Here is a 26,270-nt window from a genome sequence, read left to right on the forward strand (position 1 = left end):
AGGTGAGCAGGTGAATGACAGAGTGAGGTGACTGGAACAGGTAGGAAAGTCTGGGGTCTTCTGTTGGATGGATGGAGAATGGCAAAGCAGGCGGAAGTAAAAAGTGGCCCACAGGGGTGTGGTGACACAGGGACCTAGGGGCAGACTGAATTATATAAACATACAGTAGCATACAGTGGCATTTTGACCAGGGGGCACCCCTGGTCAAAATTTGTTTTGAGTGTTTACTGTGAGTAGTTAAGTAAAAGGTGGCCTGATCTCCAAAAGGCATGAAGTTGTGCGGTGAACTGTTGTGGTTCAAAAGCTGACATGCCATATCCTCTGCCACTTTATTAATATTAATAAACAAACACAAAACAAACAAACAAAAAATCCCAGTCTCCTTTGGGAAAGCTCAAATATCCAACATATTCTACCAAAGTGCAAAAAATTTTATGCAATTCATAATTCATCCTGTCAAAAACTACTGCTTGGTTCAAGGCCAAAGGGCGAAAGCCTATTGTTTTTGAAGTTGTGTGTAAATTCTGCTCATGAAATATATAACCCCAATCAGCCAGATGGGGGCGCTACAATTCATTCATTCATTCATCTTCTAACCGCTTCATCCTCTTGAGGGTCGCGGGGGGGCTGGAGCCTATCCCAGCTACATCGGGCGAGAGGCGGGGTACACCCTGGACAGGTCGCCAGACTATCGCAGGGCTGACACATAGAGACAGACAACCATTCACGCTCACATTCACACCTACGGACAATTTAGAGTTATCAATCTGCATGTCTTTGGACTGTGGGAGGAAGCCGGAGTGCCTGGAGAGAACCCACGCTGACACGGGGAGAACATGCAAACTCCGCACAGAAGGGCTCCCACGCCCGAGATCGAACCGGCAACCCTCTTGCTGTGAGGCGAGAGTGCTAACCACCACACCACCGTGCCGCCCCGGCGCTACAATTAAGGCCCACAAATCACTCAATAGGGGGTGCCACCAGATTCAAGAAACTGCATTGGCATTTTGCAAAAAAAAATTGGCCATAAAGGGGCGGCACGGTGGTGTGGTGGTTAGCACTCTCACCTCACAGCAAGAGGGTTGCCGATTTGATCCCGGCGTGGGAGCCCTTCTGTGTGGAGTTTGCATGTTCTCCCCGTGTCAGCGTAGGTTCTCTCCGGGCACTCCGGCTTCCTCCCACAGTCCAAAGACATGCAGATTGGGGACTAGGTTAATTGGTAACTCTAAATTGTCCATAGGTGTGAATGTGAGTGTGAATGGTTGTTTGTCTCTATGTGTCAGCCCTGTGATAGTCTGGCGACCTGCCCAGGATGTACCCTGCCTCTCGCCCAATGTCAGCTGGGATAGGCTCCAGCCCCCCCGCGACCCTCAAGAGGATGAAGCGGTTAGAAGATGAATGAATGAATGAATGAATGAAATTGGCCATAAATCAATGACTGTTCATACAAACATCTCTAAACAAAGTGGCTATTTAAAAAAACAAACCAAAAAAAGCCCTTGAAGCATCAACCCAAAATGTTTCTGCATTTCAATCAATAGGATGCAACAGTGTTTCCAAAGAAGAGCATGGCCTGGTAGTGATTTGTACGTTATTGAATGAGTATCGGTCTAATTTTCAAAAAACCTGTTGGTAATCTTTAATGTGGGCATTGTGAACTGTCAACGGTCTTGATCCTAACCAGCTTTCAAGTTTTAAAGTTCCATGCTGGCTTAAACCCTGGAATAACCACTTGAGGCTATATTTTTCACACTATAATTGTACAAAACAAAACTAATAGCCTACACCCCAAATACACCAGCCTCAACCAATACCAAAGATGTAGTGGATGTGTGGAGGAGACAGTGAGCTACGACTGTTTGATATTAGCCATGAAAAATACCTGGCTAGCAGTGAGTCAAGAGACATGCATGGAACGCAACATCATATTTTGCTGTATTTATTAGCGAGCTAGGTAACATTAGCTAGCAATCAAGCTTTCTGTGTGTGTCACACCCAGCACTGCCCACATTCAGCAAGAATATTGACTCAGCAGGCTATGACGCGAGTGACCATTGCTCAGTCAAGTCTGTGATCTTAAATTGCCGTCTTAAACCAGGCATTGGTCAAAGCCAAAATATGTCCAAGAGGCAAAAACTATTGGAAAACAGAGAGACTCACGAAGCACACAGTGCAGCTTATGACAACACATGCCATACTGAAAAACTTCCAAATGGTTTTGATGTGGACATTTTCTTGCCACTATGGTCTTGTCAAAACTGAGCCAAGCAAGCTATGACCTAAATTACAGACTGAGGGCCCCATGTGAAGATTATTAATTAGCCGTATTATTTTGAGTGTCAGCAGTTTGGTTGATCTTGCGTATTCTCGCTTTGCTGTTAGTTAGTAGTTGCCTTGGGGATGAAATGCTGCCCTCAATTAGTTTGGACCATTGCACCTTTAATTCAAATAATTGTTCAAGGCTCACAGGGGGAAAACTGTCCACGAGACAAAAACAAATTTGTATAGCAGTTTTTTTTCTTTTTCCTCTCCCAGTAATCATCTCATGACCCCTCAGACTTTTCCTGTGAACCTTTGCAGGGGCCTGACCTTGGGAAACACTCGAAACCTGGGCGCTGCATACTGACTTGGTCCTGAGAAAGGTATCCCTTCAAATACTGAGGAATTTCAACTCCTGCATCATCGGGAGTGTCCTGACAGGGAACATCTCTGCGTGGTGCGGAAACAGCACCAAACAGGACTGCAAGGCTCTGCTAAGAGTACTTGTTCAGCTGAGCAGACTAGGTGCTGCTCTACCCTGCATAAAGGATGTTTACCCTAGACACTGCAGTAATAAGACCAGGAGAACTATTAAAGATCCCAGCCACCCAGATAACTGCCTTTTCTCCCTGTTGAGATCAGGAAGATGGTTCTGGATACACCAGACCAACACTGAGAGGCTCTGGAAGAACTTCTACATTCAGCCCACAAGGATACTGAATGATGACCCTGCCTGTTCTAAACACTGACATTTATCTATTACTACTACCATTGCAATTTGACAGAACAGACAACTATTACATTTCACTGAAATCATATTTTACAATTCCATGTGACAAATAAATTGATTGACTGAAATCAATTGATAGATTGATTTTTAGGACTCCCATTTTGAAGCCACGAATCCGACACTACGGCTTGGTGTTTCATGTTTTTTAGAGCCAGAAATGTTTGTATTTGGACAAGAGGCCGGAGCTGTGGAGATGCAAGGGGTGGATCTGACCAAGACGCCAAAGACACTATCATAGACTGTATAAATAATAGGCGTAGCTTCTGTGATATCATTATTACCCATTAGTTTGTGGACTGCCGTTTTGAAGCCTCAAGTTTGTCATTTCAGTCGTTGCCATCTTGTTTTTTTGGAGCCAGAAGTGACCACATTTGATCGAGAGCCTGAAACTGTGGAGGAGGGAGGGAGGGATCTCTGACTCACAGACTCACAGATGGCCTGTCACTCAAGTGGCCTTAAATATGCATAACTTTGAGCCCCTGTACAGTTACGATGAATGTTGAAATTAGCTATAGACCAAAACCTTTTTTTCTCACCAGGCTGCAAAACATGTCTGAGGGTCTGTGGGGATTTACTCTGTTTTGGAGACAGCCCCAAGTGGCCATTCAATGAACTGCAGTTTTTGGCACTTGAACTTTGGTTTCATTTTTCAGGCTTGGAGGCTGTTGCTTGGACACTATTGGCAGACAGACAATCACTCAAAGCAGCCTGCCTTTAATTATGTGTAACTTCACGCCTTAATAAAATGTAAATGGGTGAGTCATATAAAAAATCACCCTCCCCTACAGTTGTCATAAATGGGAAAATTAGCTATAGAGACCAAAACTATTTTTGTACCAGGCTGTAAACATGTACAAACCTGTTATAAACATGTTGCACTGTAAAGATGGCCATTTTAAGATGGGGGTCGATGGGGATCAAATAGCTGTTGGAGCTAGCCTCAAGAGGACACTCAAAGAGCTGCAGTTTTTTGGACTTCCATGTTTGCTCAATTCAATTTTATTTATAAAGCCCAATATCACAAATCACAATTTGCCTCAGAGGACTTTACAGCATACGACATCCCTCTGTCCTTAGGACTGTCTCAGTGGATAAGGAAAAACTCCTCCAAAAAACCCTTCAATGGGTAAAAAATGGCAGAAACCTCAGTAGGAGCAATTGGGGAGGGATCCCTCTTCCAGGATGGACTGATGTGCAATAGATGTTGTGTGTACAGAACAGATCAACATGACAGAGTTACAGTAATCCATATGATAAAATGATACATGAAGAGGGGGAGAGACAGAGAGAGATGCAGGACAGACAGTAATGACAATAGCTGCAATAACATTAATTTAAGTAATATAATAATAATAATAATGATAATAATAATAATAATAGTATTTTGGTAGCATATATGTTATAAGTATATTTTAATATATGGTAGTGTGTGTATGTGACAATAAATCTATAGTAGTTGAAGTATGACTAATAATAATAGCAGTAGAAGTAGGCATCAGGCAGGACCATGGCATCAGCATAACCATGACTAACAGTGAGACATAACAATCAACTATCTTTCTTCAGAATTACATACTGCTGCTTTAAATAATAATAAAATAAGTTTCTCCATCGCTTCTTACAACTACTTCACAAACCACCCAGCAGAGAGCAGCATAACTGCATGAAAAAAAACAAAGCCCTTGAACTTCAGTGTTACCAAAGGGATTTTTGCACTGTACAGCGACTGATCTCAGTTCAGCTGTTTGGTGAATCATCTAGGACTGGAGGTCATCTATGAGCACAGGCCACATGTGGACTTCCAGGCCCAGTAGACCTGACCAACTGATATGAAAATACATTTTAAAAAAGTCACTTTCTTTCACACCAAATTAACTGGAGCATATTTAGTTGTAGTTGTGGGGGTGGGGGGCTGAATATTAAACAATCAGGCCCTTCTGTTTTGAGCGGCACACTAACAACCAATCAAAACCATATGAAAACGCAAATGTAAAGGTGGGAGAGAAAGAGAGAGAGAGAGAAAGAAGAGGGAGGGAGAGAAGAGGGAGAGAGAGCTGCAGGCTACCTGTTTGTCTCCACAGTCTGTCTGCAGTGGGAAGTCATTTCACCTCAGTGTGGCAATCACCCAGCGCATGGTGCCTGAAAACAAGTGGGAGGGAAACTCATCGAGACGTCTTTAAAACTTCATTACAATGCTCGGCTGACAACGCAGTGATGCCACACCGCCCGTTGGAGCTGTGTAAAGTCACAATAAGTTCCCACAGCTGAGGCGTGAAAGAAGGGAACCGAGCGGTGAAGTTTAGTTTGAATGGGTTTGGACGTGTGCGCTCTGGCTTTGCTCGGATGGGATGCACAGTGAGCTTCATCTGCTGTGAAGAGGACTTTCTGCAAATGCCTGCTTACCAGCATGAGGAGGAGAAGAAGAAAGAGAGCCCGAAAAAGGTAAGGACTTCTGGCGCTCGAAACGCGCGGGTGGCAAGTGCGTGCAGACACGAGTGGGCGTCAAAACACTGGCTGACAATAGGGGGCTGCGTGTTTGTTCAGGTTGTTTTCGCTGCATGTAAATATGTGTTTTATATTGTCTGTGATGGATTTGGATAAGAACTTATGACCTTTGGTTCCATTTGACAAACTAAACAGAAAGACTGTCCTGAGTCCTCTGAAAGCACACACAGATATTAACAGCAATAATAAGCATGTTCAGCCATCTCACATGGTAGACCAGAGTATAGCTAGTGATTGTTGCATAAGTAAGAGGCAGTTTGTGCACACACATTGACATTACAGGCATTCACATTGCCTCTGTGAGTGAATGAGTAAACCATCAACCGCAATGACTGCAAAGGAACCCCAAGTTCTGTCATGCTTGCACTCCAAGACAAAAAGCACATCCTACCTGTACTAATGCAATGGAAACAATAGACTGTTTCTTCCTCTTACTCTCTGCTGGTGTGTCTGTGTTGGTTAGTTAGATTTGAATATGAGTGTGCTTTGCGGGCACAGGCTCTAAATTCTGCCCTGTGAAATGTGGTCAGTGACCTGCGCTGATTTCCCCTGTCTGACCCAAAACCTCACTTCACACAGCAGACCGGTCAGTGTTGATGTGTTTCTTGTAATGTGATAATCAGCTCATGTCTTGTGTTTATATGAATCCAAACCCATCAGAGTTAATGTCACACTTTTAGATATGTTTGAAAAAGCCTTCCAAGCTCTGTATGTAGGTAAACAACACTCCCATCAGCCTCTCAGCTCCTTATCCTTCTAGAACACTTGTAATGTGATGCGTGCCAGCCTGATCTTGAAAGTGTCAGATTGTGGTTGTAACAAGCCTCCCTATTTGGAGTTAATGTAGGATTCAGGACTTTTTCCCCACTTACAGAACTAATATGACATTATATTGGTTGTATAACATGAACAGACAGTATCAGATTAACCCAAAAGCTGTGTGGTAATGCTGAAACCCTGCTGAAGTTGATTTAGTCATACATATGGCAGAATAAACATAATATAACAACATTTTATGATGCACTATGATTACTGACCATCAGTTTACATCCATTAAAAGTACTTGTTTTTGCCACTGACAGGCTCAAATTGTTATTATGAGTGTCTGACAACATAATTGAAAGGAGCCTACAGAGAAATCAAACATTTTTCCTTGCCTTCGCTGGTCTGTGCGTTATTGTAACCAAGTCTCACTCAAGGCGAATTCTTATCATGAAATTCAGCGAGAGGTGACTTGTTGCAGGAAAAAACAAAAGTTGAGAGTGAGAGTTGGAAAGAGAAGTGCTAGGAAGAGTTTCTTTGTATTGGAGGTCAGTGTTAAGGACTAAATATTTAGCTGATTTTGACAATGTGGAAAAGTCTACAAGATTTTGGAACAAACGAGCGAGACTTGCTTACACCCACTAATAAACAGGCTGGATCAGTGAATTGAAGGGGTGGGGGAAAATTGTTTTGTGGCAACATCATATTGTCACACAGTGCCAAGTATTTAATGAAATTAACTATTAATATTACAAATAAAAATTAAACTTGAGGTAGCCCACTTGAATAATCAGTTGCTTTTTCAGTCCACTACATACATTTTGCTGCAAAAAAATAACTGAAGTGAGATGAACAGACTGAAAACTTTGTATTATTAGATGTTACATGTTGGGGACATTATTTGCAGTGGAAAACAGGTAATAAATTGCAATATATTGCAATATATTTTATCGCAAAACTCATCATATTGCAACAAACTAAAATCACAGTAATATTGTATTGTGACTAAAGTATCGTGATAATATCATATTATGGAGCCTCTGGTGATTCCCATCCCTGGTCAAAGGCAAAGAAGAACAGGTCATTTCTCCTTTTCGTAAGGCTGTCAAACACTGAAAATAGTAATCTGAGCCTATCAGTGGCAAAAAACAAGCACTTTTAATATACCTAAATTGACGGTGCACAATTGTCCAAAGGGATCACATGGCAGCCTAATTCCCATTGCTGGGTGCAGTGGTTTCTCTCAATACTGGACCACTTTCAAAGGTTGTTGTCTCCATCAGTCAATTAGACACAAAACATGGGGTAATGGGGTCCATGTTAAAGATTACCAAAGTTTCCCTTTAAGACTGTTAATCACCTAAAAGTGGAAAAATTATGATTCTGATTAATGTTTAAACTTGGTGTCTTGTTGTCTTTTTAGAAGGTTTGGCCAAGGATGTTTGAACTATTGCTCAGTTTCATGTTTTTCATGTTTGACTCCACTGCTCAACTGCCTAACTGTAGCTGGTAGTTTTTGGCTATTGTGACAATAAATATGCAATAAATAAAATATCTGATTTCCCTTTTGTGGATCCTCAATACAAATAATAGTCCAATTCCTATTTTTCTAATTTGAGATGTTCCATAATTTTCCCAGTTACCTAATAACAACAGCATACCTAAAGTTTAAGTACCACTAGTTGAGGATAACTACATAACTACTGTATAATTCCTGTGCTGCTGGGAAGTAACACTAAAGAGACACTTCTGGAGATCTTGGATGACTATCCCCGGATATGCTAAGTTGTCTGGTGGCACAGACAAACAGCTGGCACTGAGGCGTGTAGGGCTGTGGGCACATGGAGAGCTGTGGGAAATGAATGCCCTGACTCCAGCCAGCAGAGCTGTGGTTGAAGTAATGAAGTGGTGCTAAAGTGTTGAAAATAGTCACTCAAGTGAAGTTGCCAAGTGTCAGTCACGCTGTATAAACAATCACTTACGATTTCAAAGTAACATTCTAGAAGCAGCTTGAAAATGTGGAGCTGTTCACTGCTGCTCTGTATCCTGCAGAAAGTAAGACTAAGGGTGAGACACAGTTCATGTAATTGTTCACTGATTTATCCTGAAGGCACTGCTTCTTGTGCTGAATGTCTCTGCTTATTTACCCTGCCAAATGCTGTGCCTACCCTACCCTTGCATACCATTTGCCCCTTTTTTCATGCTGATGTTTGTGTCGAAGGTGTGCTCAGGTGCAGAGAAATTGCTTCCTGTGGTAATTGCTCCTTGTGTATGTGTGATGCTTGTGGTTTGTGTCTCCGATGAAGAGGAGGGTTTGGCTGCTCCTGTCAGCAGCACTCAGGGAGGCCCATGTCGCAGAACTTTGAAGAGTGATAACAATCGACCAGAAAGCAAAACCCTCATGTAAAACCAAAGTACACAACCAAGACTTTGAACCAGATGAGGGGGTCGTCAATAGGCTTCAGGAAGAATGTGCACTCTGTATTTTGCATCTAGGGGTTGTTTTACAATGGCAGTACATGGGCTGACGGACAGAACACAGTATGACTGCAAAGATACATTTGAAAGAATGGCATTAAATGAAGATGATGATGCATTATATTATGGCACTGGCACAGCTTGCAGACTACTTCAGGGACACCTTGAAGAGATACTATCCTTTGCAGAAAAACAACCATCATTGTGGTTTAAAGTTTTCTGATTAGGTTCTTCTTAATCTAATATCTTCTGGAATCTTATTCCAGATTGACAGTCACACAACAACTCTATTAAACACAACTTTAACAGCAACCCTACTCATAGTCCTCAACCCTAGTCATAGTCACCAAATGTGCCCCTCAATAAACCAGGACTCCTATATGAATGGGCGCTGCAGAGCTCCTACTGCACAGTCTGCACACACAGGTACACGTACACACCCTCTGCTCTCTGCTCCACCTGACTCTCCACAACCAAGCTGCTTTCAGTTTACAGACGCGCTGATTTGGGGGCGGAAAGCGAAACAAACTAATCACGTCTTGAATCTACAAAAAAAAAAAAATCCCTTTTTGACCAATCATTGTGACAAATGCTGACAAGCACCTATCATTTCTGACAGCGGGTGGGCTCTCTGTCAGCCGGCACGACCACCTGCGCTCCGCAGCCTGTGCTGCAGAGCGCACCTTAAAAAAAAAGATAGGCAGGCCAGAGAAGGGGAACTCCCCGGTTCTCCCGTGGGCCAGTCCAGGCCTGCCACTGTACGATACCAGTGAAAGTATCATGGTTCTGAGTCACGATACCACAGCAAAAATGAGGCAGATGTGCCTTTTGTCATTTATAAAAAGATAAATCACTTTTCTATAATACATCAATGATATTTCAATGGAATAAATTACTTATTGACTTATTCATACTTCAAAAACGGCATCAATAAGTGATGAACATAGGGGGGATCAAAATAAAATAAATAAATAAAATAAAAATCAACCAGCCACCCTCCTCCCCTGACAAGTAAAGAACAGTCCCTTCATAAGTAATGAACAGTCCCTAAAGTGCGGTGAGGTTTGTGGGCCGTTACCTGCCACAAAGAGAAAAGTTTCTCCTCTGACACGTCACATACCTGTGTGCCGCCAAGGCTCGGCTGTTCAGTTACTTTTGGGCAGTCATGACACCAAGAAGAGGGCATTACTGGACCTGGAGTCGGACTTTAGAGCTGTCGCCGGTAATCCCTTCTTGCGCCGTGCAGCACTATGAGCCTCCGCCGTATTTGACAGGAATACGTTCCCATCTGTGTTTGTGACCCCCGTTCAACCCGCAACCGGCAGGATTTGCGTTTAGTTTCTGCTGCTGGTTGAAATCTGTACTCGCACAGCATGCTGAATGATTTATTTTGCGCGCACAAAACTATTTTTAGTCGCAAATGCGAGTAAAATGCTCGCATGTAGAGCTCTGTGGAAAACAAATCACTGTAGCATATATAAACAAATCGAACCTACAAGTAAAAAGAAATTAATAATAACTTTCACTGCTTAAAGATACTCAATAGCTCAGTTCATACCTGAAATGTCACTGGATACAAACCACCGCAGCGGCATATTGAGTGCCAGGTGGACAGCGCGCGCCGTTATTGGACGCCGCACGGACACTCACCCTCTTGCGATTGGACTTTGATCTTATCCCACAGTAGTGGTACCTGAGGTACGTAGTACTACAGTACTCCAACATTATGGTATCATATGTACTGTCATGTTTTAGTACCTCGGTCAGTGCAACACTACGATGTAGCAATCATCATATCATTCCAGCAGACAGCGTGAAAGCACAGACGCGGCCCGTGGATCGGAAATTTCCGATCCATGAATTACGTTGGTATCGGAACCCGATACCGATACTGGATCGGATCGGCCCCATCCCCAATACCCCCATTTAATTTTTTTTTTTGAATTACACACAAAAGACAAGAAGAGAAAACCTGTGAATCAGTTTTAGACAAGTTGTAGGGCTGATGGATATAGAGAAAATCAAGTAGGATATTTTTGACAAAATACCTTGATATCAATATTGCAGTGATATTGTTGGGTTGACTTGGTGCTGTCACAAAATAATTACACAATTAGATTTTTTCATAAATAATCATGATGTGGATAATAATGACTACAGGTGGAAGGGCAAATAATGGGGCTTGGGAAAGTCTTGTCATCAGCAGTGATTCGACCATTTTGGAAGGATGTGAGTAAGCATGCCATCTGCTGGCTGTTTACCTCTCTTGCCCCGTCTCCACCTTGGATGCACCGTTTGTCGGCTGCACTGCTCACAGGAGGCCAGTGCTGCTGTATCTTGCCTGCTAGAATTGGCTGAGTCCAGGCATAGAAGAAAGTCAGGGTCCAACAGGCTATGTTTAAGCTCATGATGAACTTTGCGGATGTTCAGAAGTTCCTCCCTGCTGTGTCTCACTGTCACATACATTAACTGTATGTGTAAAATACTAGGGATGCACCGAAATGAAAATTTGTGGCTGAAGCCGAAGCAGAATAATATTAAACGCTTGGCCGAATACCGAGTACCAAATACTGAATATTGTTGTTTAGTTTTTCATTAGTTTTTGCAGATGAACCCCCTCCAGATTAGTGTTGTCACGGTACCAAAATTGGATCCCACTGTACGATACCAATGAAAATATCATGGTTCTGAGTAGTATCACGATACCAAAGCGAAAATGAGGCAGATGTGCCTTTTGTCATTTATAAAAAGATAAATCACTTTTCTATTATAGGCTACATCAATGATATTTCAATGGAATAAATTACTTATTGACTTATTCATACTTCAAAAACAGCATCAATAAGTGATTAACATGGGGGGATCAGAATAAAATAAATAAATGAAATAAGAATCAACCAGCCACCCTCCTCCCCTGACAAGTCCCTTCATAAGTAAAGAACAGTCCCTAAAAGTGCGGTGAGGTTTGTGGGCCGTGAACGGCTCGTTTCTCCTCTGACACGTCACATACCTGTGTTCGGCTGGCTCGGCTGTTCAGGTACTTCTGGGCAGTCCACACGCCAAGAAGAGGATATTATTGGAGCCGACTTCTCCATCGCCGGTAACCTGATGGCCGCCGTATTTGACAGAAATACATTACTGTCTGTGTCTGTGACCCCCGTTCTACCCACAAACCGTGGGATTCGCCTTTCGTTTCTGCTGCTGGTTGAAATCTGTAGGCTGCTTGCACAGCGTGCTGAATGATTTAAGCCTATTTTGCTCGCTCAAAACTATTTTTAGTCGCAAATGGGAGTGCGGTGACGGACGGATCGCCACACTGCCGACATTTTAATCTGCCCATCACGGCACGCCATTTGATTGCGTTATCAAAACACGCCGCTATTGTTCGGCCTTGCTTTTAACTTATTCCACCGAATACCGAATGTGTGTTTTTTTGCAAAATTCAGCCGAATATATTCGGTTACCGAATATTCGGTGCATCCCTATAAAATACATATCAATGCTTATATAAATACTAAGTAGTGGTGCTGTAGGGAGAATGAAGCAAATATGTCAGCTATGATGGGTGCCATGACTTCGAATCTAATGTTAATTCTAATTGTACTATTGTGTGAGTGGAGACTAGCAATTAAGAATTTTGGCTATGCATATGACAATAAACTTCTTGAATTGAATCTTGGAGATGTAAAAAAAAGTAGCTGGTGAAAATAAACACAAACTAAAGACATGTTCAGATTGAATTCAGTGTAACTTTTCACCGTATTTCATTCACCCAGACTGGAAGGCTTTTGCTGTCTGAAAAGTCAACTATGTAGTAAGTAATGTATACACCATTGGCATGTGTATAGCTGTTTTCATAGTCTTATTTAGTTCCTTTCTTCCCTTAGTCTCTATACATGAAATGGAGTCACTCAGTGGTAGGTTAAGGTTTCTACACCTCAATTTGTACTGCTTAATTTAGAAGAAATCCACTTGTGTCTTTGACTTTGTATGTAATCGTGCTGCTTTAAAATCAATCAAAGCACCCAAGAGTTCAGATATTTGGCAGATCAACACAGCAGAAATGAATTAAGTATTGACGTGTTTCAATCAGAGAGGGATGTGACTAAATGCAATGCCAATGTTGCAGTGTCAGTCGCTCTGTGTAGTTTTCTAACACATTATGAACCTGATAAGCTGACAGTATACTGACCCTTGGTATCTATTGCAGTGTCAGAGGGAGGGGTGTGAGGCATTTTAAGTACATTTTACTGGCCTCGAGATAAAGTTGCTGTATAAATGATTTGAAGTCCATGTAGCCTACCATTAGTTTGATGTAAACAACAGTCTACACCCATGTTAGTGGCTCCATGAGGCTGTACTTGGGCTGAATATAAATAAGTATACAGCTAAACTTCACCATTAGGGGACTGAAAGAGAGCAGTCAGTTAGCTCATGTTTCAGTAAAGAACTACAGTATCTACTTCTGTGTAAGGCTGGGTACTCGTTACCTATAAAGTGAAGCTTTGCCGATTTTCAACCACCTCTGTGTCATCGCAGTGTGTGCAGATGAATGACGTTTGGCTTTCCCCCATGTAGTGAGTGCCTGGAACTCCCCGTTCAGTGGCTGGCAGAGATGCGTTTCACGTCACCAGGCAAACTTTTGCTGGCAGATGAGCAGAGAGCTCAGGACAAATGCGGAAAGGGGGAAGCCAAGCGCTGTTCATCGGCACGCACAGCACACACTGCTATTACATTATAGTTAATGTGGCTATGATGACTGGGTGGACCCATATCTCACCTCTGTGAAGACCAGTTTGAATAATCACATTATCAAATATTTTAAACCAGATTTGCTTAAAGAGTAGATATTATGTAATTAGATTCTAAGTACATTTGGAACTGCAGGCTTTTCTTTTCCTTTAAAAAAATCATTCTCATTTGCGCAAAATAGCTCATATTAACATCAGAACAGGCTCAGTCATTACTGTGCCATCATGTGAACCACAATGCAAAGTGGAGTAACTTAAATGTTTTTTTTTAAATTGAAATGATTTTTTTTTGTCTGAATCAAAGCTTTACACATGAAGAAGAGTTAAATTTGATGTTACACATGATGGTAACTCAATCAACCATTTTAAAATGATATTAAATCCAATCTAAGGCAGGTACCTGTTTGCCAGCCCTTAATGGGTTTTAAATAACGGGCAGATCCAACTCTCAACATGAGTAATACCGCAGACTATCCCTCCTTAAGAAACTAATCCACATTTCAGTTTGATGCCTGTCAAGTCAAGCTTTCCATCTGCCCTGTTTCTGAATTCCCACCAAAGTGTCAGACGGCAGGCGGGGGCTTTCCTGGGATTTGAAGATTTTCGATAAAGGTATGCGGTAAACTGAAAGTTACCTGCCGCCCCATATTGCATTCCAGTGGATGCTTTAGCTGTGGAGAAACAGTGTGTCCTCTGTGCTGTGTCTCTAGGGAGGCCTATCATTTCACTCCTACCTGCCGGCACTGACCCGCGCATGGACTGCAGAACAAGACCCTCTCTGTGTGTTCCTCTGTGGAAAGGTGCCCAGTGTGTGCCTGACCCGGGAGAGGGTTGTGATGCCTCAGCAAGGTTAACCCCTGTCATTTTACCTTTTAATGCCCATGCACACAGGAATTTAACCTCTTGCAGACATTTCTGCATTTTATTTCAGAGTAGGACGCTTCTGTAAATAGATCTGTTCTTCCCATGACAGTCTGGGCAGAATATGCTGCACCGGATTTATCTTGACAGTGGCTCGTAGAGGATTCAGATAATAAGAGAGGATATCAAAGACACTGTTTGTGAGTTAAGTTATTGTACCGTACCTGCATCTGTCTGACTTGATGTGGTAAACCTCTCCCACGTGCCGCTCCCAGCAGGTTAAACCAGCTCTTAGCAGCAAATATCAGTATGATTTAACACACTTTAAAATACTTTTCACTAATTGGCTAATTTGAGCCAGTTACTTGATGAGAAATGTGTGCACAGCAAACAAGAAAGTCAAAAAAGAACATGGAGAGAATCAAGAAACACATATCTACTCATTTGTTCTCATTTATGAATATATTTCAGTGTGAAATGTTAAGAACAACCATAGAAACAGTTATAACCATTACAGCGTTACTTTGGGTTTTTTCGACTTGAAACCCTATTTGCCATTTTTTGTGTCTAAGTGACTAATGGGAACAGAGAAGTTAGTCTCAAACTCGTGATGTCGTGAGGTATAAAGTCTGGAGCTGCTCCACAGACAATGAAGTCTGATTTTGTGGACCCACAGAATGTTTGTTTTCTATTTTATACACAAATTAGCATCATAGTGTTCTCAATTCTGAAACAGACAATGTACCCAATTACTCAGAACATTACCCTGGGTGCTCAGTGTTATCTAGAACAGCAGTTTCCAACTGGTCCAGCCACAGTCCAGATTTCTCCTTAGTCATTAGTTCAAGGTCCACACAGTTTAATATATTCAGGGTCATACTTGCATTTGGCCATGTCATTTAGTTTGCTGTCTCTGTTAAGTAGCTTTTGGATCGCAGTCCATTAGTTGGGAGCCACTGATCTAGAACATCTTTTCCAATTCATTTTCTATCAAGCAGTTCCCGCTTTTATACCCTATGACATCACAAATTTCAGTTTTAGCACTGTAAGTTTTGGATTTGGGAGAGAGTTGTTCATGTTTACTAATATTTTTTGGACTGTTGTAGACCACAGGGATGTCATGCGTATTTTGAAATTGGGCGTGGTTCCCCTTTAATGGGCAATGATGCACTGTCAGTTACATCCGCTTTCAGTGCTCATTTTTGACACTGATAGGCTCAGATTATTATTCCCTACCAGACTCCATTTAAATCATTTTTTAGCAAAGTCAACAGAAACATAATTAAACTAACAAAAGCTGTATTGTTTGTCTTTCCACTGCTCCAACAATCACCAACTCTGGTTTGCTGAAATAATCCTAGTTAGATTTGAAAATGCTGGTTTTATACATGTTAAATTACTATTTATTTAAATGGAGTCAGGTTGGTTTGGGAGTGTTGATTTATGTGTTGAGTTTTCTCAAAAAGGATCTTACTCTTTAACAAGAAGGTCTATTTCTGTAGGGATCCTTTCCATAATGTTCTGAGACATAACAATCTGAGCCTGTCAGTGGCAAAAACAAGCACTTTTAGTGGACGTAAATTGATGGTGTACAAATGCCCTGAGTGGTTACATTGCAGCCAGTTTCAACACTGCTGGCTGGACCCTTAATACTGGACCAGTTCCAAAAATTGTTGTTCCCTTTAGTCATTCAGACACAAAACAAAGGAAAATGTGGTCCAGGTTGAAAAATACTGAAGTTACCCTTTAAGATTACAATGATATAGCCATGATTATACCTAGAAGTTGTTTGAATTATTTAAGATGAATAAAATACCATTCAAATTTTTTCAGTTCAGTGAATTGACATGAGCTCTAGATAATGACTTAAAACACCCAACCATTAAGAATGAAAATAGCAAATATAGTGTGAAGAAACATTAGTTTATTTGTGTACATTTATAAAGTGACATGTGCAATGCATAGTTTGTTCCGTACAACATATTCAAAATTCTGTCCTGCAACATAGATGTGTGTGAAATTGCAGAATGTGAGTAGAAATCCTTTAGCTTGAGCCAGCAGCTAGCATGGAATCGTCTGATAATTTGAACCTTTTTATCCATTTTGGAAGTCAACGCCTTTACTTCCAAAGCCTCGTGGTGTAAGGATGTGTGAATCCGATGAGCGGATATTTCTTTTCCAAACAGCCTTTCAAGACATTACGGACTCGGTGATGCGTAACGTTGCCCACAAAGCCTGTGGAACAAGAAGATAATGGGATACAAAAGGCGTTCATTGAGCTTCTTAAAGTGTCTTTAATTCACTTGGCAATGCACAGTGGATAGAATGACAGTCAGAATGATAGATTAAGGCACAGGGCAACTGTATTTTCCCCCAGAGTCACGGTTGTGTGCCCCTTTTCTTGGAATGTAAAGCAGAGGCCTAACTTCCACCTCTGCCTCAGACCTTGTGGCATCAGTGCAACATAATACACTCCGTTTAGCCCTATACCATCCAGCCTCTATGGCTTTGTGCACCCGTGAATGTGGCCTTTATGCTGCAGTTTTGTTGATATTTCTCTACATGTGGGGGGATTTTCTTGTCTTCTCCCTAATACTTGGCAAGGCGATGTGGCATTTGCTCTTGGCAACGTCGAAATCCCACAAAGTCTCACTCTGGGGGCCTTTGTAGCCATTCACAGCACTTCCGAGTGATGGACAGGGAGCTCAGCTCTCCCAGGTCGCATCCTTTTTGCCTCAAAATGCGTCTTTGTGGCTCTTCTCTTTTCCCGGGGTCTTTTTCACCAAGGTCGGATGCCACAGGGCTCTGAGGGTAATTACTGTGACAGTGGAGCAGAAGTTAGGCTGGGCTACCCAGGTCGCCCAATCATGTTTTCATCATCGGGAGAATGTTTTTCTTTGGGGACGTAATAAATCCCCCCTTTGACATGCTGCATTTACTCTGAACACACACAGGAAGAAAGACCCCAGTTTTTTTTCTCTCTCTCTCTCTATTTTGCACCAATGCTTGTAACAAGCTGAGGCAGATCATTGTTGCTTGTTCGCCCTCACTGGTTTTTAAAAGGATAGGTTTGCACACTTACACATTCCGTTGTGGAGGAATTTCATAGGTATTTGCACTGGAATGTGGTTTCTCACTGGCCTGGGAGGGGAAATGCAATGGGCATTATGAATTGTAACCATAAAGTCTCTAATAAACATACAGATAACTTATTGTCATAGGGAAAACTGTGTAGAAAATAATGGGTTAACTGGATTGTATAAGACTAATCTTTGTGCAGTGACCAAGGTGATGTGAACATATACTTCCTTAAAAATGTTTTTGGAGAAACATATCTCTCCACATGTATGCTATGTTTCTGTCTCCAGTGCCTTAAAGACAACACAGGGTGAAAAAACAGTTGATTGTCCTGTAGGGAAAGGTTGTCCTGCCATTATTATTTGTAGAGCAGGAGTAGAAACTCAATAGCCCCCCATAAAAAAACACGGCACATGTTCAACGTTCCCGTCCTGATCCCTGTTAATGAGAGCGGGTGTGTCCCAGCCTATGCACCAGGCAAAGGAATCTTTAATTAAATCACACTCTTGGACCCAATGCTGCACATGTGTTGCACGCGCCTGAAATCCTACACAAGCATCACCAGCATGCCACACATTTATATCATATACACAGGCTGGGAATTTATTTATGGTACCCCCAAAGCTGTGTTCACACCAACGCTGAAAATATACTGATTCTATTTTATTCTCACATGTATATAAGGCGATAAAATATGTCACATGAGATGATAGGAATTTATGTACAGATTTAGTTGTATCTTTTTATACTTGCATAGCTGTCCATGTAATATCCCTGGTTGTATCAGTTCATTAGGCATTGCTATAAATCTATGGGCAGGGCTGCTTTATAAATGGCTTTGGGTTTATATGTTTTTAGTATAAATGTGAGGAAGAACCAAAATTTGTCAAGTATTTTAATCAGTGATGGGCAAAATTAACAAATTAACCTCTGAACCACTCTCTGAACCACTCTTTTAAGTGTTTGTTCTGTACCAGGTCAGCCTGTAGAGTGCCTAAGTGCTGATGAATCCAGAACTTTTCCCACTTGCTGTTACTGTAGGGTGCTGCTCATGCTGCTTGCTATGGTGAGTGAATGAGATGCCATTGAGTCAGACTCGAGTTCAAACAGCCTAGCAGCTACACTCATTCAACGAGATGGAATGAACAGTTCTCTTGAGGTGGGACGCAACCTCCTTGACCAGGAGGAACAACAAATCCATCCATCCATCCATCCATCCATCCATCCATCCATCTTCTAACCGCGTCATCCTTTTGAGGGTCGGGGGTGGGGGTGGGTGGGGGTGGGGGGTGGGGGCAGCTGACATCGGGCGAGAGGCAGGGTACACCCTGGACAGGTCGCCAGACTATCGCAGGGCTGACACATAGAGACAAACAACCATTCACGCTCACATTCACACCTACGGACAATTTAGAGTTATCAATTAACCTAGTCCCCAATCTGCATGTCTTTGGACTGTGGGAGGAAGCCGGAGTGCCCGGAGAGAACCCACGCTGACACGGGGAGAACATGCAAACTCTGCACAGAAGGGCTCCCACACCTGGGATCGAACCGGGAACCCTCTTGCTGTGAGGCAGACTGTGCTAACCACCACACCAAACAAACAACAAATCGATGCAGGCAAATCATATTTCTGTAACATACAAGCATGGGCTCATTACTTTGAAAATTCAATATATATAATACACATAGCATGTTTTACTGTACACCCTAAAACAATATTTTGTATTAATACTCACCCCCTGTTGCTTGGAATACCCGATGAAAAAATGGTCATATTCCATAAATAGCATTAGAGCAACAGCTTGCCACATAAACGGCCTGCTAGATGTTTGGAAATGTTGCATTTTGCATTTTGTGGATGAAAAAGATTTAAAATGGTTCCAAATTGAGCTCCTTTTCCTGCCGCTCATTTTGTTATAAAGCAGTAATGTAGTGCAGCAACAGCACTGGGTCAGGACCTCTGCAAGCCAATGGTCGTTGTTTTAATGAGGTTTAAGTTGTAATGTGGTAACAACACAGATACCACACAGAGGATATGTTGTATTTTATTGTTCAGAGTGTTCAAACAACACAATGATAACATAGAGCAAAGAAAACAGATCAGGGGACTCATGAAATATCCAGAACTTATTTCCCTGATTTTTCTGATACCACATGAATGCAGCACAAGGTTGCGGAGGTAAATGGAACGTCTCTTTCTTGCCCCTTAAAGAACGACAGGTTGTTTGGTCAGTGAGTTAAAAACATTGGCCATTCTTAAAACATAAATACTTGATAGTGATCTCTTAGATGTTTTTTCTTTAGATCCCCTGCACTGGTGATAGCTGTGGCCAGGGTGATTATGTTTTCTGGTTGTCTGTCCATCTGTTGCATTTTTGTAAAGGCAATATCTCAAGAATGCCCTCAGGGGATTTCCTCAAATTTGGCACAAATGACCACTTGGACTTTAGGATGAACTGAATAGATTTTAGTGATCAAAGGTCACTGTAACCTTGTGTCTGTTCAATTTGCATGGATGTGATATCTCAAGAATACCTTGAGGGAATTTCCTCAGATTTGCAGTAACTGCAGTTTCAGTAGTTCATGGAGGCATACAACTACAAGGCGGTAATTCTAGTTTAAGAACTGTGACCAGGATCTGCACTTAGTGGGACATTTTACAGTTAGAAAATGAACTTGTCACTGTCTTTTTATGAACAAACAATATAATTTCTTGCTGCTTTTCTGTTGACATACATATCAATATGAAATATCAGCAATATATGTTGGTTTATCAGTGGTTTATGAGTATATCTGTTTTTACTTTGTACAGCTGTGTATGTGCATAGGACATAGGCAGCTGTATGTAATAGGGATGTAACGATATGGAAAATTTGATATCCCGATTATAGTGACCAAATTATCACGGTAAACGATAATATCGCAATATTTTTTCAAGCGCTGTAAAATGTCAAAAAAAATAGATATATTGAAATAACTTCACTAAATCTTGTAACTTCCTTATCATACCAAAGTGTTAACAACCAAAATCTTATATTAAAATGAAACTTTCACATTAAACGGGCAAGGGATTGGCACAGCAACAGAAAATTTTATTTTAAATGAACAAAATATGTAAACAAATTACAGGAACAAAGCTTATTTGTCTGGTGCATCTTAACAGTCAGCAAAATATGTAAACAATTTATATAGCACGAGAGGAAAAATATATGTTAAACAAAACAATGCAAGAGTAGAACAAAAAACATACAATATATAGAATAGATATCACAAATGTGCAGGAGAAACCAAACAAACCCTAAGGGCAATGGTCATTAGAAGTGTGCATGTGAGTCAGAGGAGTCAGTGACTGTATGAGAAAAGGAGTGCATGTTCTCGTGTGTGTGTGTGTGTGTGTGTGTGTTAGGTCAAGACTATGAGCAGTGAATTTAATCGACCTTATAAAACCGAGAGCCCCCATTAAGGCTCTCGGTCAAAGGTTAACATGGCAGCATTTTATGTTGTTTCCTTGAGCTTATGTTGAGAAAGCATAACTGGCCGTCTGTATCGATTCTAGCTCGCCATACAATAACCATAATCATAGTGATTCAATCATAGTTGATCTCAATTAGCGTTACGTTATGTCGGTTTATATTCTGTCGGCTCCGCTCAGTGTTTACAGCTCCGTTTTGAAACACTTAGCAACATAGCTGCTAATACGGCTATTAGCTACTCAGCAGGTATCCTCCTAAGTGTCTTAAACGAAAACAGAAAACCTAGTCGCCGTTTAGGAGGACAGATACAGCTCAAATGTCTCGTATACGTCGAGAGTTACAAATTATGACAATCGCAGTAAAACTGAAGTCCCTCACACAATAACTGACGTTTGCATAGCATAACTTGCATTGGCTGTAAAGCTGTGGATGATGGTCACGGAGATGAGCCAGCAGATTTGTAGTGTTGCTACCCTTTGCAGCAACTTTCTTTCTGCATGTTCTGCACACAGGATAGTTGTCCTCCACCAGCTGTCCCTCGGCATTCTTCAGAAACCCAAAGTATACCCAGAACTCAGACTCGTTTAGTTGGGGGGAAAATGTCCTGCATGCCGCTATCACTACCTTCCGCCATGTTTTCATTCTTTGTGTTTACACATGCTACGCATTCACCTAGCGCCTGCATCACGAAACTTGAATGAGGCTGTTATTACATATCCTGATAATCCACCGTGATAATGCAATTAATTTAAACATAAGCGGTAATTCTTACCATGTATAAATTAACCGAAATTTACCATAATATCGGTAATCGTTACATCCCTAGTATGTAACATTCTCATCCTAAACACTTGCAAGACACAGCAAGTAGGATTAAATAACCACACAATAGGGCATCCAGCATAAAAGCCTTTCGCCTTAACACAGACCTAGTTTCCTAGGTTCTACATGGACTTTCCCAGACTGCAAGAATAGCATATTGGATTACCTAAATTGAGGGGTTTTACCCCTTAAGCCCACTTCATTTTTTTTTTTTACATTACATTTGTCATAGAAGTTCTGAGAACATAATCTGCTACTTCTTTGCATTCTGCATGCCTGTCTGCCTTGGCAAGCCTTCATGGCATGACTCTGAAAATAGCCTGAATACCTCCACATCATTGTATTGTGTTGTCAATGGCTGTTAATAACTGTGTAGCAACTCAGGTTTGAGGCTAATATTTCCTTGGGTCTGCAAGCTCTCAACCAAACAGGAGAGCTAGACTGATTCATGGTAACATAACAAGTTACTGTAGTAACAGAAATCTCATATCACTGTTGTGAAGTGGCAGCTGTGACTCCAACTTGACCTGTATTGCACAGCAGTCACCTATTTAAGGAAAGTGTTTATCATGAAATGTGCGCAGATTCTTAGTTGATGAACATCTAGTTACACGTGATGAGGAAGTCTAATGCAGAAAATGGTTACTATATAAAGTTATGTTTAAAGACATACAGCTCTTTTATTTAGGCAGAATATGTGTTTTGTAAGTTATATTTAATCCAAGTACTGATGACTGAATGAAAACATAATCACAGTGTTTTACTGTTATACTTGTTATCTGTCCTGAAAGGTTGGGCTCTTCTTGTTAGAGATAACAGTAATGAATTTAACAGTCTGTTCTAAGATGAAGTGCCTTTAACCATTGTTAGATGAAAGCTATCAAGCCACTTTAATGGCTGCATTATCAGTTAGCAGCTCTCTCCAATGCAACACTACTTATCACTTCACTGGACAACATTCCTTTCTCTGCACTTTCACGTTTGTGGCACATTCCTGGGATTGCTTGGTCATTTTGTGCGATTGTGTCTTATATTACCACTAAGATCTACTGCAGCCAATCCTTTAACACCTGCCATCTGCATTTTTGACTTTAGACTCTGAGATTACAGGAGACTACATAATTGTCAAACTGAGGGTCAAGGCACTCATTCACACGACCCAGAAAGAATGTTAGCTGTCAAGAAAGTCTTGAATTGTTTTTGTATATTTTGTAATTGCAATAAAGAGGTTTGATTAATAGTTTTTTAGTGGAAACATCTTTTCAGGCATTATTGCTTCCTCACAAGTCATCCATGTGCTCTACTACATCTTGTTATAGATGCAATTAGTCAAAGTTTTACTGCATTGTAGCAAAACATTCCCATCAATTTTTGTTCAATGGTAGAACAAGTACTAAGATTTTTGTCTTAACACCTTATTATATTTTATATTGAACGGCTCAACAATGGAGCATAGTGTGACAAGTGAGGGACGGCAATTCATTAAATTTTCAACCTTTTCCTTGTTTTAAATGACATAGCATTGTAAATTGGGCTGGACACCCATCGATGATGTGCTGTTATGTGATGTTACAGTCATCATTCAGGTCATGAACGACTTGTGGGCCTTAAAACAATTTTTTCCCAAAGGTGGGTCTAACAGCATTTTTAAAGATTCTTTAAATTAAGTCAGAGTTTTACAGCAGTTTTACTTCTCTCCACCTTTTTCCATCTATGGTGGTCTGTTGCAACACATTCTCACTCTGACCTAATCACATATCAAGGTTTGGTCATGGCCTTTCCACACTGACATACAACGTGCAAGGTACCCTTGGTGGGTCTGTTGTTGACTAGGGATGTGCGCGATTAGCCGTCTAAATGATTAAATGTCCACCCCTCGCTAGTCGGCACCAGAAATATTAGTCGGTTAAACCAATTAGTGTTTTATTCATGTACAAGGCCGCTTAACTCATGCAGCCGCTCGCCACTAGTGGGGGCTACGGAGCCGTCAGATGCGATAATGCTCAAGTAGACTGAGTTTTAAAACAGCACGGTGGGAAATTGGAGAGATGACCTCTTGCAAAACCACAATTTGATCGTACTTTAATCTAGAAAATTAATTCAGTGGCAATTTATCTTTGCTGAGAGTTTATTTTATTTGTTAATTTTAAGTGAAGGTTGGCAGATAATGAGCAGGGTTTACATTCATACTGCATGGCGCAAAAGGCCTCTTATTTCAGCTGAAATTTAATTATAAATTAGATCTTGTTTTATGAACTTTAAAGTGCATTGCTATCATTTTTGCCAGATAATCTGCAAGGCTCAATATGCCCCACATTTCAGAGGCAATTTATTTATTTTAGATGTTATTGTAGTGGTTAACTTTTGACTGAGTTGCTGTCATGTTCACATTCATACCGCACAGTGCAAAGTGTCTCATACTTAAGCAGCATTTAAAATCCGACATGGTTGTTGAAGATTGTGAATAAAGGCTTCAAAGGGCTCTTAATGCGCACAATATTTTTGGGACAATGTTTCAAATACTTTACAATAAATTGTGCAAAATTTTGCCTGTTTTCTGAGTGTTTTCCTTTTTTTAGACTAGTCAACTAGTCTTAATTAAATTTTTCATTTAGTTGACAAGGAAATTAGTTGCCAGGAACATCCCTATTGTTGACGTTCTGGGACACCGTGTTAACTTCAGCCTGTTAAATGTGGTCTGTTTTAAAAATACACTGTAGTTTTCACAGGAAATGTACAATTTGCACACAGTCTCTTACACAATAAATGAACTACGTCAGTACAACACTGCAAATTTGACGTTTTTCTTTTTCATCAACAACAAATGCACCGAGTTATATTTAGCCAATACATGCACGAGGTTGGGTTTAGGAAAAATGAACAGGGTATGGCTTTACAATCACACAGGAAGTAAGCACCAGTCTCCCAGGTGAAGGTTGTTGGTTGTTTGACCCATCCACCACCCTTCCCGTCCCTCTCTGACTCTTTGCCCCCTTAACATACATTGTTTTCTCCCTGACGCCACTGGGCGCTGTCACACAACATCATGCCGGCATTAAAGGACGGCTTTTTTCGTCTGTGTCTGACACCAGAAGTCACTGCCCAAGTGCCAGTATTCGACGAATAAACAAATAAAACTGTGATACTGTAGTCTGAGTATAATTACACCCAATGTGACAAAAGGCTGACTGTAGTTTTTCCTGCATTCGCAACAACACTGAAATGTTTCAAGTAGTTGAAGATCAAGTTGAGAACTTTCTGTCCCAAAACAGTAAATCCCACACTTCTGATACTTCATGTAGGCTCACCTTAGAGCCAACATTTTTTTTCAAATGCTATTTGGTACACATCTATCTAAAACACCTGCCATAATCTAGGCACCGTCACTCTTAAAGTCTGTTCAAGTCTGTAAGTCTGTAAATCAAACACATCAAGATGATGGAAACTTAGCTTCACATTATCTCAGACACTGGGCAAACATTTGCATTTCCACGACTCTTTTATCTGCTGGGGAAAACCATGTGACACTGTTTGCTCAATGTCTGGGTTGGTCTCTGCATTTTGATTGGGAACATGAAAAGAAGACAACCAAAATACAGTGAACACATTCCTTCTTTCAAACTGCTGCTTGTAGCCAAAACAATAGCAGAGGGCTGTATTTTATCTGAAGATGTTTTTTCTAACATACACCAGGCACTTCAAAGCAGTTCAGGACTACTTACAGTATAGTATGATTTTAATGATGCTGTGCGTTTATACCAGCAGATGGGGACATTGCCATGGACTTTCTATGCCTTTTAAGCTGTGATTTACTCACATAATTGCTAACAAACACCCATGGATATAAAAAGCATTACAATTGATACAATATATCTTTAAGTGTTAAATTAATAGTAGGCCTAGCTGTAGTAGGGGTGCACCTATTGTGAAATTCTTGGCCAATACCAATATTGATTTTTTTATTTATTCTTTAACTTTGTTTTTGTTGTTGTTTTCCCCGCTTTTTGTGCCAGGGAAATTAAGAAAACATCATTCCAATCATACAAATTCATGAAAATATTTAATGTAACCTTGCAAGTGAAGAACACCTTTTGGAATAATAACTACTTCGCAAGCCTTTTAGGATATGAAAAATGTTAACGTCAAGGTCAGTTTTTATAATGCTGTGAAAACATCACCAAATTCTCCTTCAAACTATTTCTTAACAAAAAATACATTTTACAAGATTACATTTGAACACATCATGATTCTGTGATAATTAATAATTCACCTAATGCTCATTTTTACTGAATAGAGCTTGAGCACATCATAATTAACTCAGCGCAACCTCTGTGAGCTGTTAGTTCTGGTCAGCAGCTGCTAACTGCTAACAGCTAACTAGCTCTCCTCCTGACGATTTCAATACGGATTTGTTGTTCACAGCATTATCATTGAAACAAAAAGTTGCATCCCCTGACACGTCTGTAGTAAATTTACTTCATTCTTTTA

The 26,270-nt window shown here is 40.9% G+C and overlaps 1 protein-coding gene across 6 annotated transcripts in view; it reads left to right on the top strand.

Moving 5' to 3' along the window:
* Positions 1 to 5,129: 5,129 nt before the first annotated feature.
* Positions 5,130 to 26,270, top strand: part of tns1b (tensin 1b) — a 229,245-nt gene continuing 208,104 nt past the window's right edge. For 3 of the 6 annotated variants that reach the window (XM_049594661.1, XM_049594655.1, XM_049594657.1), the window contains exon 1: positions 5,132 to 5,491. In XM_049594661.1, coding sequence (XP_049450618.1) covers positions 5,393 to 5,491 — 99 coding nt within the window. In that variant the 5' untranslated portion in view covers positions 5,132 to 5,392. Of the gene's footprint in view, positions 5,492 to 26,270 lie in introns of all 6 variants that reach the window. The other 3 variants (XM_049594652.1, XM_049594656.1, XM_049594653.1) reach the window with 2 other exon arrangements.

This window comes from Epinephelus fuscoguttatus, linkage group LG13, assembly GCF_011397635.1.
Source record: "Epinephelus fuscoguttatus linkage group LG13, E.fuscoguttatus.final_Chr_v1".
NCBI classification, from domain to species: Eukaryota; Metazoa; Chordata; class Actinopteri; order Perciformes; family Serranidae; genus Epinephelus; species Epinephelus fuscoguttatus.